General features: G+C 43.1%; 1 protein-coding gene across 5 annotated transcripts in view; it reads right to left on the reverse strand.

The window, feature by feature from the left end:
- The window catches only part of LOC109869568 (poly(rC)-binding protein 4), a 63926-nt gene that overhangs the window by 26665 nt on the left and 19870 nt on the right, over window positions 1-17391 (reverse strand). For 4 of the 5 annotated variants that reach the window (XM_020459796.2, XM_020459794.2, XM_020459795.2 and 1 more), the window contains exons 3-5: window positions 15137-15160; window positions 4656-4688; window positions 2322-2438 (exon numbers count right to left, since the gene is read on the reverse strand). In XM_020459796.2, the coding sequence (XP_020315385.1) occupies window positions 2322-2438; window positions 4656-4688; window positions 15137-15160 (174 nt within the window). The remainder of the gene's footprint in view (window positions 1-2321; window positions 2439-4655; window positions 4689-15136; window positions 15161-17391) is intronic. The other variant, XM_020459797.2, reaches the window with a different exon arrangement.

Below are 17391 nucleotides of genomic sequence, written 5' to 3' on the forward strand. Positions count from 1 at the left end.
CGTCAGTGGGATCGCAGGGCTCTGGGCGTCATCTACCAGATTTGATCTAAAAATATGCATCATATCTTAACAACTGTGAATGGCACGATCCTTGCTCACTCACCAAACTCGGTGAACAACTCTCAAAAGAAAATTGGCGTAAATACGTCCGGGGGTTACAAGAATCTGCAGTCACACAAAGAGGCGCTGGGCATAATCCCCCGTGTTTGCTGTGGTTAAGATGATGAGACATCAATGGAGAATGACTAAACTGCTCCAAATAAAATCTCCTTTCCTGGGAGAAACAAGTCAAGTACAACATGTACAGTTGAAGTCGGAAGTCTACATACACCTTAGCCAAATACATTTAAACTCAGTTTTTCACAATTCCTGACATTTTATCCTAGTAAAAAATTCCCTGTCTTACGTCTCAGTTAGGATCACCACTTTATTTTAAGAATGTGAAATGTCAGAATAATAGTAGAGAGAAGGAATTATTTCAGCTTTTATTTCTTTCATCACATTATCAGTGGGTCAGAGGTTTACATACACTCAATTAGTATTTGGTAGCATTGCCTTTAAATTGTTTAACTTGGGTCAAACGTTTCGGTAGCCTTCCACAAGCTTCCCACAATAAGTTGGGTGAATTTTGTCCCATTCCCCCTGACAGAGCGGCGGCAGGGTAACCTAGTAGTTAGAGCTCTAACCCGTCGTTCTGCCCCTGAACAGGCAGTTAACCCACTGTTCCTAGGCCGTCATTGAAAATAAGAATTAGTTCTTAACTGACTTGCCTAGTTAAATTAAGGTAAAATAAAAAAGAGCTGGTGTACCTGAGTCAGGTTTGTAGGCCTCCTTGCTCGCACACGCTTATTCAGTTCTGCCCACAAATTTTCTACAGGAATGAGGTCAGGGCTTTGTGAAGGCCACTCCAATACCTTGACTTTGTTGTCCTTAGGCCATTTTGCCACAACTTTGGAAGTATGCTTGGGGTCATTGTCCATTTGGAAGACCCATTTGTGACCAAGCTTTAACTTCCTGACTGATGTCTTGAGATGTTGCTTCAATATATCCACATAATTTTCCTCCTTCATGATGTCCTCTATTTTGTGAAGTGCACCAGTCCCTCCTGCAGCAAAGCACTCCCACAACATGATGCTGCCACCCCTGTGCTTCTGAGGTTGGGATGGTGTTCTTTCTGAATCATGAATTCACTGGCAACGGAGCAGAGCGAGGCCTGCATCCAGCAACATCACCAGTCACATGAGCCGTTTTTTGCAGTTGTTTCAGTACAGCACTACACGGAGCGAGAGGGGGAAGGGCAAAATTCACTGAACTAGTTTCAATGTATAAAATCACTTGGGAGTCTCTGGATTTTGGGTGAACTTCTCATTTAATAACAGTAGAGAGTAGCAGAAGAGAGACAATAATATCAATTCTTTACAATACCCATTGGCCAAAAAAAATGTATTTTTTCTTTCTATCCTTTAATTAAAGATGTCAGACACATACCACTCAGGCATGGTGAGAGGCATGCCGTGTGCTGTAGGTCAGCCAACAGGTTGCCATGACAACTCGGTAGTTTCGGCTGAATGTAGGGTTGGGAATAGGTGAGAGCTTAAGATCTTTAATGAATGCTGCACGGCGCCCTCCCAGCCAGCGTGTGTTTACTGACTGCAATGAAACAAGGCTCCGTCGACTCGACTACGCGGGGAGCGACTGTTCCAAAGCTAGGCAAGCCAAAATGTCCCTGAATCTATCATGTTAATTAGTTTGCTGATGGATAAATAGCTAAATGTTCCGCAGGTCTGCCATTATCTGTAGCTCATTAAGGGATTAAACACAAACCTCATCTGTTTAATTAATTAGCACGTTAACATATTGTCATTTGCTCTTTCATCAAAAGGCCTGGAGCACTGACGCATGTTCTCCCTCAAAACAATATGCTTTCCATAAACGGCATGGAGCCACTCGACTGTTACTCTCCTCTTGTCAGTGCTGTTCCAATGCCAAGCTCAACTTAATAAGTCACTATGCTGCTGCATAAAAGGCCGGGTGATAAATGTATTCATCAATGTGCTAGCTACACTTCACACTGCAATATTCTAAATGGGAATCGAAAAGGCTCATGCACCAAGAGCAGCAACAGTCTAACTCCTATCCAATGTCAAATTCATCTGCAGTAGATGCCAACCTGGGAAGAAATGATTTTCAATGTATAAATAACTGTATAAATAAAAACATATAATTGAATTGGAAGCCAGGACATTATACATCAAATAATTTGTGCAGCTGTGCCCTGCCTAAGGAAATCTCTAAGGGAAACGCTGATTGTGTTGTCTTACCTCTTCCAGTTTGTATGTGATCATGGTGAAGGCCCTGAAGACACAGTCTGTAGAACCAGTGATGGTGATGATCCTCTCTGGACAGGAGCCCTCTGAGATGTTCACCCGTGCACTGCTCTGTAGGGGGATAGACCAAGAACCAGGGTCTAGCTTTATTTACGTTCTATTAGATGAGGAGAGCATGGTTATAGCATGTGGTGGATGGCGCAAATAAGGTGCACAGGTAAGAGGGCAGAGAGGTGAGGAGGACACAATGAGGTTAGTATGGATAAGAAGGGGTATGGTTAAATAGACGGAGGCCAAACTCCAGACCAGTTAAAAACTTCTTAGAGCTAGGCCTCTTTTTTCTCAATTTCCACCTGAATGACGTGTCCAAAGTAAACTGCCTGTTGCTCAGGCCCTGAAGCCAGGATATGCATATAATTGGTACCATTGGAAAGAAAACACGTTGAAGTTTGTAGAAAGTTCAAATAATGTAGGAGAATATATATACACAATAGATATGGTAGGAAAAAATCCAAAGAAAAACCATCCGGAATTCTTTTTTTGAGAGAGACCATGCTCTTACAATGGCAAGCATAAGGGCATACGGAAAATTAGCTCCCAGGATGCAATTCCTATGGCTTCCACAGCCTGTCAGCAGTCTATGTTCAAGGTTTCAGGCTTGTAACTTCAAAAACAAATAAGAAATATCACTTTTAGTACAGGGTCACAGTCTTGGAAATTCATGTTTGAGTGCGCTATGAAGACATAAGGAATATTATAGTTTGATTACATTTGATTACATTTTAGGGTATCTGATGAGTAAATATAAACGTATTTTGACTTGTTGAAACCAAGTTTAGGGGTATTAAGGCTATTTGTGAATTTATGAAACCTGTGCAGGTGGAAAAATATTTTGATGTGGGGCCCGTCCTCAAACAATCGCATGGCATGATTTCACTGTAATAGCTACTGTAAATCGGACTGTGCAGTTAGATTAACAAGAATTTAAGCTTTCAATCGATATAAGACACTTATATATACCTAAATGTTAAATATCCATAATTTGTATTATTTATTGAATTGCGCACTCTCCAGTTTCACCGGAAGTTGTCCCGCTAGCGCCTAGGCTTAATACACCCTGCTCCACATATAACTAACAATTTATACGGGAGCTGGATCACCCGTATAAAGTTGACCTTGCTGTAACTAAACTCTAGGCTGGTACTCTGATTTCTCCATCAACTGTCCCTTAATTTTTCTCCAGAGCCCTGGGGTCTGGAGATCAGAGACTGGACATATGAGTATTAGAGGTATGGTGGTACTTTAACAATGTTGATTACAGTCATCTTATGGAGTCATTCTGGCACTGTAAGGACAGACAGGGCCTGGGGAGGAAGCCAAAGAGCCTCATATTGGGGAACTAACTAAAGGCATGTCTATTTGTCTGACTGACTGACTGACTGGGTGGATGGATGGAGGGCTAACTAGCATGGATGACTGGTTTACTGGCTGACTGGGTGGAGGGCTGACTAGCAAGGATGACTTGTTTACTGGCTGACTCATCCAGTGGACCTACAGGGCTACATGATCACCCAGTCTAACTGCCTCTCTGTTTCACATTCTGCTTCATAAAGTACAACATAATAGTTTTACACCAGGAGTCAGAGGGACGAGAACCAACACAATGGCAATCAAATGACTTTTTAAACAAGGAGTTAATCAAGCGCCATCGGATCAACTGCAGCTTTGATGTTTATGAGGGAGAAACAGAAGAGACATAAAAGAGAGAAAGAGAGGGAGGAGACAAACTGAGAAATGGGGAGAGAGGGTGGTTGAGAAAGCTTGACAGGGACAGGCAGAGACAGAGAAAAGGGGGGAGAGGGAAAGACAGAGAGAAAAGAGATAGCTCCATACAGATAGAGAGAGAGATAGAGAGATAGAGAGAGTGCAAAAAAAGGGAGAGATGAAGCCACCAGTGGCGAATAGGCAGGTCAGACTATGTGGCTGTTCTGTATGCTATACCAGTCACTCTTCCCAAACATCCAGAGGGTTTGAGTTTAATATTAATGCAACACAACCAATATTAGACACTGTCTCCGGTTTGATTCTGTTTTTCCTTGAACTATAACCTTTTCGTGATGGTACACTTCTGGTCTACACAATAACTGGAAAATAAAGATTGCATATTGAATGCATATTGAGACAGAAACAAGATGTGATACTGATAGCTTTGGAGCTAGTTGATATACATGTATTTCATCAAACAAAGACAGGCTCTACATTGCATGTATTATGGTAATGTGGAGTACACAGATAATGAACAGTGGTGATAAGAAGCTGGTAACATACCTCTTCTCGTATTCTTTTCACAGTCTCTCCTTTCTGGGAAAGAGAAGACGAAGGACAACTTTGAAGTAAGGTGTGTGTGTGTGATTTGTTAAAGTGGTGTCCTCAACTTGCATATTGAAATCCATCTGTACTTCAAATCCCTATTAAACAGATACTTTTCTTCACATTGACTACATTTCCCCTCCATTGAAAAGTAATCGGAGCTAACACAGCATAGAAAATGGAATCCTCTACCAATCTGAGATGGATAGCACCATGCTGACAAACAGTATCCTCATCCCATCCACATCTGAAATGTTAATAATATCTATCCATTTTCACTTCAATCTCTTCCTTTATGTTCACATCTATAGCCCTCTACTCTTCTAGTATCAACTCTTAATGTCTGTCCTGTCCTTGTGTGAGATCTTTTCTGTGTGGCCTGCAGCCAGCCAGCCTGCCAGGCACGTCACCCAGGCTCAGGAGTAGAATTAAGTCACACCTCTGTCATACATCCTCTGTCAGCTTTATATTGCCTCCCCATCTGTCACCTTTATATTGGCCTCAGCCCATCATTTTCTCCTCCCTTCTCCAAGTGATTCTACCTCCTACGCCTATGACATTGACAACCAGATGTGTTCTAATAAAAACACAACCATACTATTTTGTGTACTTAGCAACACTGTTATTTAATTCTAAATAGTATGCTAGTGTGTAGTTTGGGAAATTTTAGAGGTTGTGGTTCTGGAGGCCAGTAGAGATAGAGTTGAGGAATGAGAGAGGGGGAAGGTAGCAATTAACACAAGTGCTTTGGATCAACCTAAACCCGCCCTAGAAGACACTAAACTGGAAAAGAGTAGCCTACACCCCTCCTAGTACACACAACTGATGGAGAGCAGCCTACACTCCTCCTAGTAGACACTAAACTGGAAAAGAGCAGCCTACACTCCTCCTAGTAGACACTAAACTGGTAAAGAGCAGCCTACACTCCAACTAGTAGACACTAAACTGGTAAAGAGCAGCCTACACTCCTCCTAGTAGACACTAAACTGGTAAAGAGTAGCCTACACTCCTCCTAGTAGACACTAAACTGGTAAAGAGCAGCCTACACTCCAACTAGTAGACACTAAACTGATAAAGAGCAGCCTACACTCCTCCTAGTAGACACTAAACTGGTAAAGAGCAGCCTACACTCCTCCTAGTAGACACTAAACTGATAAAGAGCAGCCTACGCTCCTCCTAGTAGACACTAAACTGTTAAAGAGCAGCCTACACTCCTCCTAGTAGACACTAAACTGGTAAAGAGCAGCCTACACTCCTCCTAGTAGACACTAAACTGTTAAAGAGCAGCCTACACTCCTCCTAGTAGACACTAAACTGGTAAAGAGCAGCCTACACTCCTCCTAGTAGACACTAAACTGGTAAAGAGCAGCCTACACTCCAACTAGTAGACACTAAACTGGTAAAGAGCAGCCTACACTCCAACTAGGAGACACTAAACTGATAAAGAGTAGCCTACACTCCTCCTAGTAGACACTAAACTGGTAAAGAGCAGCCTACACTCCTCCTAGTAGACACTAAACGGGTAAAGAGCAGCCTACACTCCTCCTAGTAGACACTAAACTGGTAAAGAGCAGCCTACACTCCTCCTAGTAAACACTAAACTGGTAAAGAGCAGCCTACACTCCTCCTAGTAGACACTAAACTGGTAAAGAGCAGCCTACACTCCTCCTAGTAGACACTAAACTGGTAAAGAGCAGCCTACACTCCTCCTAGTAGACACTAAACTGGTAAAGAGTAGCCTACACTCCTCCTAGTAAACACTAAACTGGTAAAGAGCAGCCTACACTCCTCCTAGTAGACACTAAACTGGTAAAGAGCAGCCTACACTCCTCCTAGTAGACACTAAACTGGTAAAGAGCAGCCTACACTCCAACTAGTAGACACTAAACTGGTAAAGAGCAGCCTACACTCCTCCTAGTAGACACTAAACTGGTAAAGAGCAGCCTACACTCCTCCTAGTAGACACTAAACTGGTAAAGAGCAGCCTACACTCCAACTAGTAGACACTAAACTGGTAAAGAGCAGCCTACACTCCTCCTAGTAGACACTAAACTGTTAAAGAGCAGCCTACACTCCTCCTAGTAGACACTAAACTGATAAAGAGCAGCCTACACTCCTCCTAGTAGACACTAAACTGGTAAAGAGCAGCCTACACTCCTCCTAGTAAACACTAAACTGGTAAAGAGCAGCCTACACTCCAACTAGGAGACAAAAAACTGATAAAGAGTAGCCTACACTCCTCCTAGTAGACACTAAACTGGTAAAGAGCAGCCTACACTCCTCCTAGTAGACACTAAACTGTTAAAGAGCAGCCTACACTCCTCCTAGTAGACACTAAACTGGTAAAGAGCAGCCTACACTCCTCCTAGTAGACACTAAACTGGTAAAGAGCAGCCTACACTCCAACTAGTAGACACTAAACTGGTAAAGAGCAGCCTACACTCCAACTAGGAGACACTAAACTGATAAAGAGTAGCCTACACTCCTCCTAGTAGACACTAAATTGGTAAAGAGCAGCCTACACTCCTCCTAGTAGACACTAAACTGGTAAAGAGCAGCCTACACTCCTCCTAGTAGACACTAAACTGGTAAAGAGCAGCCTACACTCCTCCTAGTAAACACTAAACTGGTAAAGAGCAGCCTACACTCCTCCTAGTAGACACTAAACTGGTAAAGAGCAGCCTACACTCCTCCTAGTAGACACTAAACTGGTAAAGAGCAGCCTACACTCCTCCTAGTAGACACTAAACTGGTAAAGAGCAGCCTACACTCCTCCTAGTAAACACTAAACTGGTAAAGAGCAGCCTACACTCCTCCTAGTAGACACTAAACTGGTAAAGAGCAGCCTACACTCCTCCTAGTAGACACTAAACTGGTAAAGAGCAGCCTACACTTCTCCTAGTAGACACTAAACTGGTAAAGAGCAGCCTACACTCCAACTAGTAGACACTAAACTGGTAAAGAGCAGCCTACACTCCTCCTAGTAGACACTAAACTGGTAAAGAGCAGCCTACACTCCTCCTAGTAGACACTAAACTGGTAAAGAGCAGCCTACACTCCTCCTAGTAGACACTAAACTGGTAAAGAGCAGCCTACACTCCTCCTAGTAAACACTAAACTGGTAAAGAGCAGCCTACACTCCTCCTAGTAGACACTAAACTGGTAAAGAGCAGCCTACACTCCTCCTAGTAGACACTAAACTGGTAAAGAGCAGCCTACACTTCTCCTAGTAGACACTAAACTGGTAAAGAGCAGCCTACACTCCAACTAGTAGACACTAAACTGGTAAAGAGCAGCCTACACTCCTCCTAGTAGACACTAAACTGGTAAAGAGCAGCCTACACTCCTCCTAGTAGACACTAAACTGGTAAAGAGTAGCCTACACTCCAACTAGTAGACACTAAACTGGTAAAGAGCAGCCTACACTCCTCCTAGTAGACACTAAACTGGTAAAGAGTAGCCTACACCCCTCCTAGTACACACTAAACTGGTAAAGAGCAGCCTACACTCCTCCTAGTAGACACTAAACTGGTAAAGAGCAGCCTACACTCCTAGTAGACACTAAACTGATAAAGAGTAGCCTACACTCCTCCTAGTAGACACTAAACTGGTAAAGAGCAGCCTACACTCCTCCTAGTAGACACTAAACTGGTAAAGAGCGGCCTACACTCCTAGTAGACACTAAGCTGATAAAGAGCAGCCTACACTTCTCCTAGTAGACACTAAACTGGTAAAGAGCAGCCTACACTCCAACTAGTAGACACTAAACTGGTAAAGAGCAGCCTACACTCCTCCTAGTAGACACTAAACTGGTAAAGAGCAGCCTACACTCCTCCTAGTAGACACTAAACTGGTAAAGAGTAGCCTACACTCCAACTAGTAGACACTAAACTGGTAAAGAGCAGCCTACACTCCTCCTAGTAGACACTAAACTGGTAAAGAGCAGCCTACACTCCTCCTAGTAGACACTAAACTGGTAAAGAGTAGCCTACACCCCTCCTAGTACACACTAAACTGGTAAAGAGCAGCCTACACTCCTCCTAGTAGACACTAAACTGGTAAAGAGCAGCCTACACTCCTAGTAGACACTAAACTGATAAAGAGTAGCCTACACTCCTCCTAGTAGACACTAAACTGGTAAAGAGCAGCCTACACTCCTCCTAGTAGACACTAAACTGGTAAAGAGCGGCCTACACTCCTAGTAGACACTAAGCTGATAAAGAGCAGCCTACACTCCTCCTAGTAGACACTAAACTGGTAAAGAGCGGCCTACACTCCTAGTAGACACTAAACTGGTAAAGAGCAGCCTACACTCCTCCTAGTAGACACTAAACTGATAAAGAGCAGCCTACACTCCTAGTAGACACTAAACTGATAAAGATCGGCATACACCCCTCCTAGTAGACACTAAACTGATAAAGAGTAGCAGCCTACACTCCTCCTAGTAGACACTAAACTGGTAAAGATCGGCCTACACTCCAACTAGTAGACACTAAACTGGTAAAGAGCAGCCTACACTCCTCCTAGTAGACACTAAACTGGTAAAGAGTAGCCTACACTCCTCCTAGTAAACACTAAACTGGTAAAGAGCAGCCTACACTCCTCCTAGTAGACACTAAACTGGTAAAGAGCAGCCTACACTCCTCCTAGTAGACACTAAACTGGTAAAGAGCAGCCTACACTCCAACTAGTAGACACTAAACTGGTAAAGAGCAGCCTACACTCCTCCTAGTAGACACTAAACTGGTAAAGAGCAGCCTACACTCCTCCTAGTAGACACTAAACTGGTAAAGAGCAGCCTACACTCCAACTAGTAGACACTAAACTGGTAAAGAGCAGCCTACACTCCTCCTAGTAGACACTAAACTGTTAAAGAGCAGCCTACACTCCTCCTAGTAGACACTAAACTGATAAAGAGCAGCCTACACTCCTCCTAGTAGACACTAAACTGGTAAAGAGCAGCCTACACTCCTCCTAGTAAACACTAAACTGGTAAAGAGCAGCCTACACTCCAACTAGGAGACAAAAAACTGATAAAGAGTAGCCTACACTCCTCCTAGTAGACACTAAACTGGTAAAGAGCAGCCTACACTCCTCCTAGTAGACACTAAACTGTTAAAGAGCAGCCTACACTCCTCCTAGTAGACACTAAACTGGTAAAGAGCAGCCTACACTCCTCCTAGTAGACACTAAACTGGTAAAGAGCAGCCTACACTCCAACTAGTAGACACTAAACTGGTAAAGAGCAGCCTACACTCCAACTAGGAGACACTAAACTGATAAAGAGTAGCCTACACTCCTCCTAGTAGACACTAAACTGGTAAAGAGCAGCCTACACTCCTCCTAGTAGACACTAAACTGGTAAAGAGCAGCCTACACTCCTCCTAGTAGACACTAAACTGGTAAAGAGCAGCCTACACTCCTCCTAGTAAACACTAAACTGGTAAAGAGCAGCCTACACTCCTCCTAGTAGACACTAAACTGGTAAAGAGCAGCCTACACTCCTCCTAGTAGACACTAAACTGGTAAAGAGCAGCCTACACTCCTCCTAGTAGACACTAAACTGGTAAAGAGCAGCCTACACTCCTCCTAGTAAACACTAAACTGGTAAAGAGCAGCCTACACTCCTCCTAGTAGACACTAAACTGGTAAAGAGCAGCCTACACTCCTCCTAGTAGACACTAAACTGGTAAAGAGCAGCCTACACTTCTCCTAGTAGACACTAAACTGGTAAAGAGCAGCCTACACTCCAACTAGTAGACACTAAACTGGTAAAGAGCAGCCTACACTCCTCCTAGTAGACACTAAACTGGTAAAGAGCAGCCTACACTCCTCCTAGTAGACACTAAACTGGTAAAGAGTAGCCTACACTCCAACTAGTAGACACTAAACTGGTAAAGAGCAGCCTACACTCCTCCTAGTAGACACTAAACTGGTAAAGAGCAGCCTACACTCCTCCTAGTAGACACTAAACTGATAAAGAGTAGCCTACACTCCTCCTAGTAGACACTAAACTGGTAAAGAGCAGCCTACACTCCTCCTAGTAGACACTAAACTGGTAAAGAGCGGCCTACACTCCTAGTAGACACTAAGCTGATAAAGAGCAGCCTACACTCCTCCTAGTAGACACTAAACTGGTAAAGAGCGGCCTACACTCCTAGTAGACACTAAACTGGTAAAGAGCAGCCTACACTCCTCCTAGTAGACACTAAACTGATAAAGAGCAGCCTACACTCCTAGTAGACACTAAACTGATAAAGATCGGCCTACACCCCTCCTAGTAGACACTAAACTGATAAAGAGTAGCCTACACTCCTCCTAGTAGACACTAAACTGTTAAAGAGCAGCCTACACTCCTAGTAGACACTAAGCTGATAAAGAGCAGCCTACACTCCTCCTAGTAAACACTAAACTGGTAAAGAGCAGCCTACACTCCCCCTAGTAGACACTAAACTGGTAAAGAGCAGCCTACACTCCTCCTAGTAGACACTAAACTGGTAAAGAGCAGCCTACACTCCTCCTAGTAGACACTAAACTGGTAAAGAGCAGCCTACACTCCTCCTAGTAAACACTAAACTGGTAAAGAGCAGCCTACACTCCTCCTAGTAGACACTAAACTGGTAAAGAGCAGCCTACACTCCTCCTAGTAGACACTAAACTGGTAAAGAGCAGCCTACACTTCTCCTAGTAGACACTAAACTGGTAAAGAGCAGCCTACACTCCAACTAGTAGACACTAAACTGGTAAAGAGCAGCCTACACTCCTCCTAGTAGACACTAAACTGGTAAAGAGCAGCCTACACTCCTCCTAGTAGACACTAAACTGGTAAAGAGTAGCCTACACTCCAACTAGTAGACACTAAACTGGTAAAGAGCAGCCTACACTCCTCCTAGTAGACACTAAACTGGTAAAGAGCAGCCTACACTCCTCCTAGTAGACACTAAACTGGTAAAGAGCAGCCTACACTCCAACTAGTAGACACTAAACTGGTAAAGAGCAGCCTACACTCCTCCTAGTAGACACTAAACTGGTAAAGAGCAGCCTACACTCCTCCTAGTAGACACTAAACTGGTAAAGAGCAGCCTACACTCCAACTAGTAGACACTAAACTGGTAAAGAGCAGCCTACACTCCTCCTAGTAGACACTAAACTGTTAAAGAGCAGCCTACACTCCTCCAGGTAGACACTAAACTGATAAAGAGCAGCCTACACTCCTCCTAGTAGACACTAAACTGGTAAAGAGCAGCCTACACTCCTCCTAGTAAACACTAAACTGGTAAAGAGCAGCCTACACTCCAACTAGGAGACAAAAAACTGATAAAGAGTAGCCTACACTCCTCCTAGTAGACACTAAACTGGTAAAGAGCAGCCTACACTCCTCCTAGTAGACACTAAACTGTTAAAGAGCAGCCTACACTCCTCCTAGTAGACACTAAACTGGTAAAGAGCAGCCTACACTCCTCCTAGTAGACACTAAACTGGTAAAGAGCAGCCTACACTCCAACTAGTAGACACTAAACTGGTAAAGAGCAGCCTACACTCCAACTAGGAGACACTAAACTGATAAAGAGTAGCCTACACTCCTCCTAGTAGACACTAAACTGGTAAAGAGCAGCCTACACTCCTCCTAGTAGACACTAAACTGGTAAAGAGCAGCCTACACTCCTCCTAGTAGACACTAAACTGGTAAAGAGCAGCCTACACTCCTCCTAGTAAACACTAAACTGGTAAAGAGCAGCCTACACTCCTCCTAGTAGACACTAAACTGGTAAAGAGCAGCCTACACTCCTCCTAGTAGACACTAAACTGGTAAAGAGCAGCCTACACTCCTCCTAGTAGACACTAAACTGGTAAAGAGCAGCCTACACTCCTCCTAGTAAACACTAAACTGGTAAAGAGCAGCCTACACTCCTCCTAGTAGACACTAAACTGGTAAAGAGCAGCCTACACTCCTCCTAGTAGACACTAAACTGGTAAAGAGCAGCCTACACTTCTCCTAGTAGACACTAAACTGGTAAAGAGCAGCCTACACTCCAACTAGTAGACACTAAACTGGTAAAGAGCAGCCTACACTCCTCCTAGTAGACACTAAACTGGTAAAGAGCAGCCTACACTCCTCCTAGTAGACACTAAACTGGTAAAGAGTAGCCTACACTCCAACTAGTAGACACTAAACTGGTAAAGAGCAGCCTACACTCCTCCTAGTAGACACTAAACTGGTAAAGAGCAGCCTACACTCCTCCTAGTAGACACTAAACTGGTAAAGAGTAGCCTACACCCCTCCTAGTACACACTAAACTGGTAAAGAGCAGCCTACACTCCTCCTAGTAGACACTAAACTGGTAAAGAGCAGCCTACACTCCTAGTAGACACTAAACTGATAAAGAGTAGCCTACACTCCTCCTAGTAGACACTAAACTGGTAAAGAGCAGCCTACACTCCTCCTAGTAGACACTAAACTGGTAAAGAGCGGCCTACACTCCTAGTAGACACTAAGCTGATAAAGAGCAGCCTACACTCCTCCTAGTAGACACTAAACTGGTAAAGAGCGGCCTACACTCCTAGTAGACACTAAACTGGTAAAGAGCAGCCTACACTCCTCCTAGTAGACACTAAACTGATAAAGAGCAGCCTACACTCCTAGTAGACACTAAACTGATAAAGATCGGCCTACACCCCTCCTAGTAGACACTAAACTGATAAAGAGTAGCCTACACTCCTCCTAGTAGACACTAAACTGTTAAAGAGCAGCCTACACTCCTAGTAGACACTAAGCTGATAAAGAGCAGCCTACACTCCTCCTAGTAAACACTAAACTGGTAAAGAGCAGCCTACACTCCTCCTAGTAGACACTAAACTGGTAAAGAGCAGCCTACACTCCTCCTAGTAGACACTAAACTGGTAAAGAGCAGCCTACACTCCTCCTAGTAGACACTAAACTGGTAAAGAGCAGCCTACACTCCTCCTAGTAAACACTAAACTGGTAAAGAGCAGCCTACACTCCTCCTAGTAGACACTAAACTGGTAAAGAGCAGCCTACACTCCTCCTAGTAGACACTAAACTGGTAAAGAGCAGCCTACACTTCTCCTAGTAGACACTAAACTGGTAAAGAGCAGCCTACACTCCAACTAGTAGACACTAAACTGGTAAAGAGCAGCCTACACTCCTCCTAGTAGACACTAAACTGGTAAAGAGCAGCCTACACTCCTCCTAGTAGACACTAAACTGGTAAAGAGTAGCCTACACTCCAACTAGTAGACACTAAACTGGTAAAGAGCAGCCTACACTCCTCCTAGTAGACACTAAACTGGTAAAGAGCAGCCTACACTCCTCCTAGTAGACACTAAACTGGTAAAGAGTAGCCTACACCCCTCCTAGTACACACTAAACTGGTAAAGAGCAGCCTACACTCCTCCTAGTAGACACTAAACTGGTAAAGAGCAGCCTACACTCCTAGTAGACACTAAACTGATAAAGAGTAGCCTACACTCCTCCTAGTAGACACTAAACTGGTAAAGAGCAGCCTACACTCCTCCTAGTAGACACTAAACTGGTAAAGAGCGGCCTACACTCCTAGTAGACACTAAGCTGATAAAGAGCAGCCTACACTCCTCCTAGTAGACACTAAACTGGTAAAGAGCGGCCTACACTCCTAGTAGACACTAAACTGGTAAAGAGCAGCCTACACTCCTCCTAGTAGACACTAAACTGATAAAGAGCAGCCTACACTCCTAGTAGACACTAAACTGATAAAGATCGGCCTACACCCCTCCTAGTAGACACTAAACTGATAAAGAGTAGCAGCCTACACTCCTCCTAGTAGACACTAAACTGGTAAAGATCGGCCTACACTCCAACTAGTAGACACTAAACTGGTAAAGAGCAGCCTACACTCCTCCTAGTAGACACTAAACTGGTAAAGATCGGCCTACACCCCATCCTATAGCAGACACTAAACGGGCTGACAGTAATACGCCTTTCGGAGCTCTGTTTCAACCGGAGGTTTGCAGTCAATGCACTAATGTTTCTGTTTGATGGATTACTGTATTACATTAGAGGATAGAGAGGTCTGAAGTGGGTTGGTTTAAGGCAATTACATTTACAGTCAGAAAATTGTGTGTCAGGAGGCCTTATGTCTGTTGTGCTTTTACAGTAGAATGGAAAGACATGGAAAAATCATTCCACATAGATTGGTTTATGAACACTTACAAAATGGCATGGTGTGAAGCGTCTATTTTAAATAGAGGATCATTCCCATCACTTGTGTTAGTACAATATTAATCTACTTCTAGAAAATGTCTTAATTGATCTGAAAATAGGCATCCCTTGTGATAACAGCATGTCTTGGATCAGAAAGCCCCTCTGAATACTGTATCTCTTCAGATATGAGTTTTAAATAACATTTATATGATAGAAGAAAAAGAAAAAGCCTTCTTACCTTGCCTATGATGCTGCCAACTTCCTAAAAATACCAGGGGATAAAAAAAATATAGATTCCTGAATTAAAGAAATACAAGATTCTGAGAAATATCTACCTTTGCTTTCCAGAGACTCCTATCACCAACAGCGTCTTTTTTTGTGCTAAATCGACATACAGTGAGCTCCAAAAGTACTGGGACAGTGACACATTTTTTTGTTCTTTTGACTCTTTGGATTTGAAATGATACAATGACTATGAGGTAAAAGTGCAGACTGTCAGGTTTAATTTGAGGGTATTTTCATCCATATCTGGTGAACCGTTTATATATTACAGCAATTTTTGTATATAGTTCCCCTATTTTAGGGGACCAAAAGTATTGGGACAAATTCACTTATGTGTATTAAAGTAGTACAAGGTTTAGTATTTGGTCCCATATTCCTAGCATGCAATTTTACACCAAGCTTGTGACTCTACAAACTTGTTGGATGCATTTGCCGTTTGAATAGGTTGGGTTTCAGATGATTTGGTGCCCAATAGAAATGGATGGTAAATAGTTCATTTACTTTTATTGTAAAACATTTTTTTTATGTAACCTTTATTTAACTAGTCAAGTCAGTTAAGAACAAATTCTTATTTACAATGAAGGCCTACCCAGGCCAAACCTGGACGACGCTGGGCCAATTGTGCCCCGCCCTATGGATCTCCCAATCACGGCTGGATGTGATACAGCCTGGATAAGAATAGACTGTTTCTAAACACTTCTACATTAATATGGATGCTACCATGATTAAGGATAAAAAATATTTAATTCATTTTATAAAAGGGCTGTAACGTTACAAAATGCGGAAAAAGTAAAGGGGTCTGAACACTTTCCAAATGCACTGTATTATCAGTATACTATCAGTAAACCAAATCTCGCATGTACAGTTGAAGTCGGAAGTTTACATACACCTTAGCCAAATACATTTAAACTCAGTTTTTCACAATTCCTGACATTTAATCCTAGTAAACATTCCCTGTCTTAGGTCAGGTAGAATCATCACTTTATTTTAAGAATGTGAAATGTCAGAATAATAGTAGAGAGAAGGATTTATTTCAGCTTTTATTTCTTTCATCACATTCCCAGTGGGTCAGAAGTTTACATACACTCAATTAGTATTTGGTAGCATTGTCTTTAAATTGTTCAACTTGGGTCAAATGTTTCAGGTAGCCTTCCACAAGCTTCCCACAATAAGTTAGGTGAATTTTGGTCCATTCCTCCTGACGGAGCTGGTGTAACTGGGTCAAGTTTGTAGGCCTCCTTGCTCGCACACGCTTTTTCAGTTCTGCCCACAATTTTTCTATGGGATTGAGATCAGGGCTTTGTGATGGCCACTCCAATACCTTGACTTTGTTGTCCTTTAGCCATTTAGCCACAACTTTGGAAGTATGCTTGGGGTCATTGTCCATTTGGAAGACCCATTTGCGACCAAGCTTTAACTTCCCGACTGATGTCTTGAGATGTTGCTTCAATATATCCACATTATTTTCCATCCTCATGATGCCATCTATTTTTGAACTGCACCAGTCCCTCCTGCAGCAAAGCACCCCACAACCTAATGCTGCCACCCCCATGCTTCACGGTTGGAATGGTGTTCTTCGGCTTGCAAGCCTCCCCCTTTTTCCTCCAAACACAACGATGGTCATTATGACCAAACAGTTCTATTTTTATTTCATCAGACCAGAGGTAAAAAAAAGTACAATCTTTGTCCCCATGTGCAGTTGCAAACCGTAGTCTGGCTTCTTATGGTGGTTTTGGAGCAGTGGCTTCTTCCTTGCTGAGCGGCCTTTCAGGTTATGGCGATATAGGACTCATTTTACCAGCATCTTCACAAGGTCCTTTGCTGTTGTTCTGGGATTGATTTGCACTTTTTGCACCAAAATGCGTTCATCTCTAAGAGACAGAACGCGTCTCCTTCCTGAGCGGTATGACAACAGCATGGTGTTTATACTTGCGTACTATTGTTTGTACAGATGAACGTGGTACCTTCAGGCATCTGAAAATTGCTCCCAAGGATGAACCAGACTTGTGGAGGTCTACAATAATTTTCCGAGGTCTTGGCTGATTCTTTTGATTTTCCCATGATCTCAAGCAAAGAGGCACTGAGTTTGAAGGTAGGCCTTGAAATATATCCACAGGTACACCTCCAATTGACTCAAATGATGTCAATTAGCCTATCAGAAGCTTTTAAAGCTATGACATAATTTTCTGGAATTTTTCAAGCTGTTTAAAG

Source organism: Oncorhynchus kisutch, linkage group LG24, assembly GCF_002021735.2.
Source record: "Oncorhynchus kisutch isolate 150728-3 linkage group LG24, Okis_V2, whole genome shotgun sequence".
NCBI lineage: Eukaryota > Metazoa > Chordata > Actinopteri > Salmoniformes > Salmonidae > Oncorhynchus > Oncorhynchus kisutch.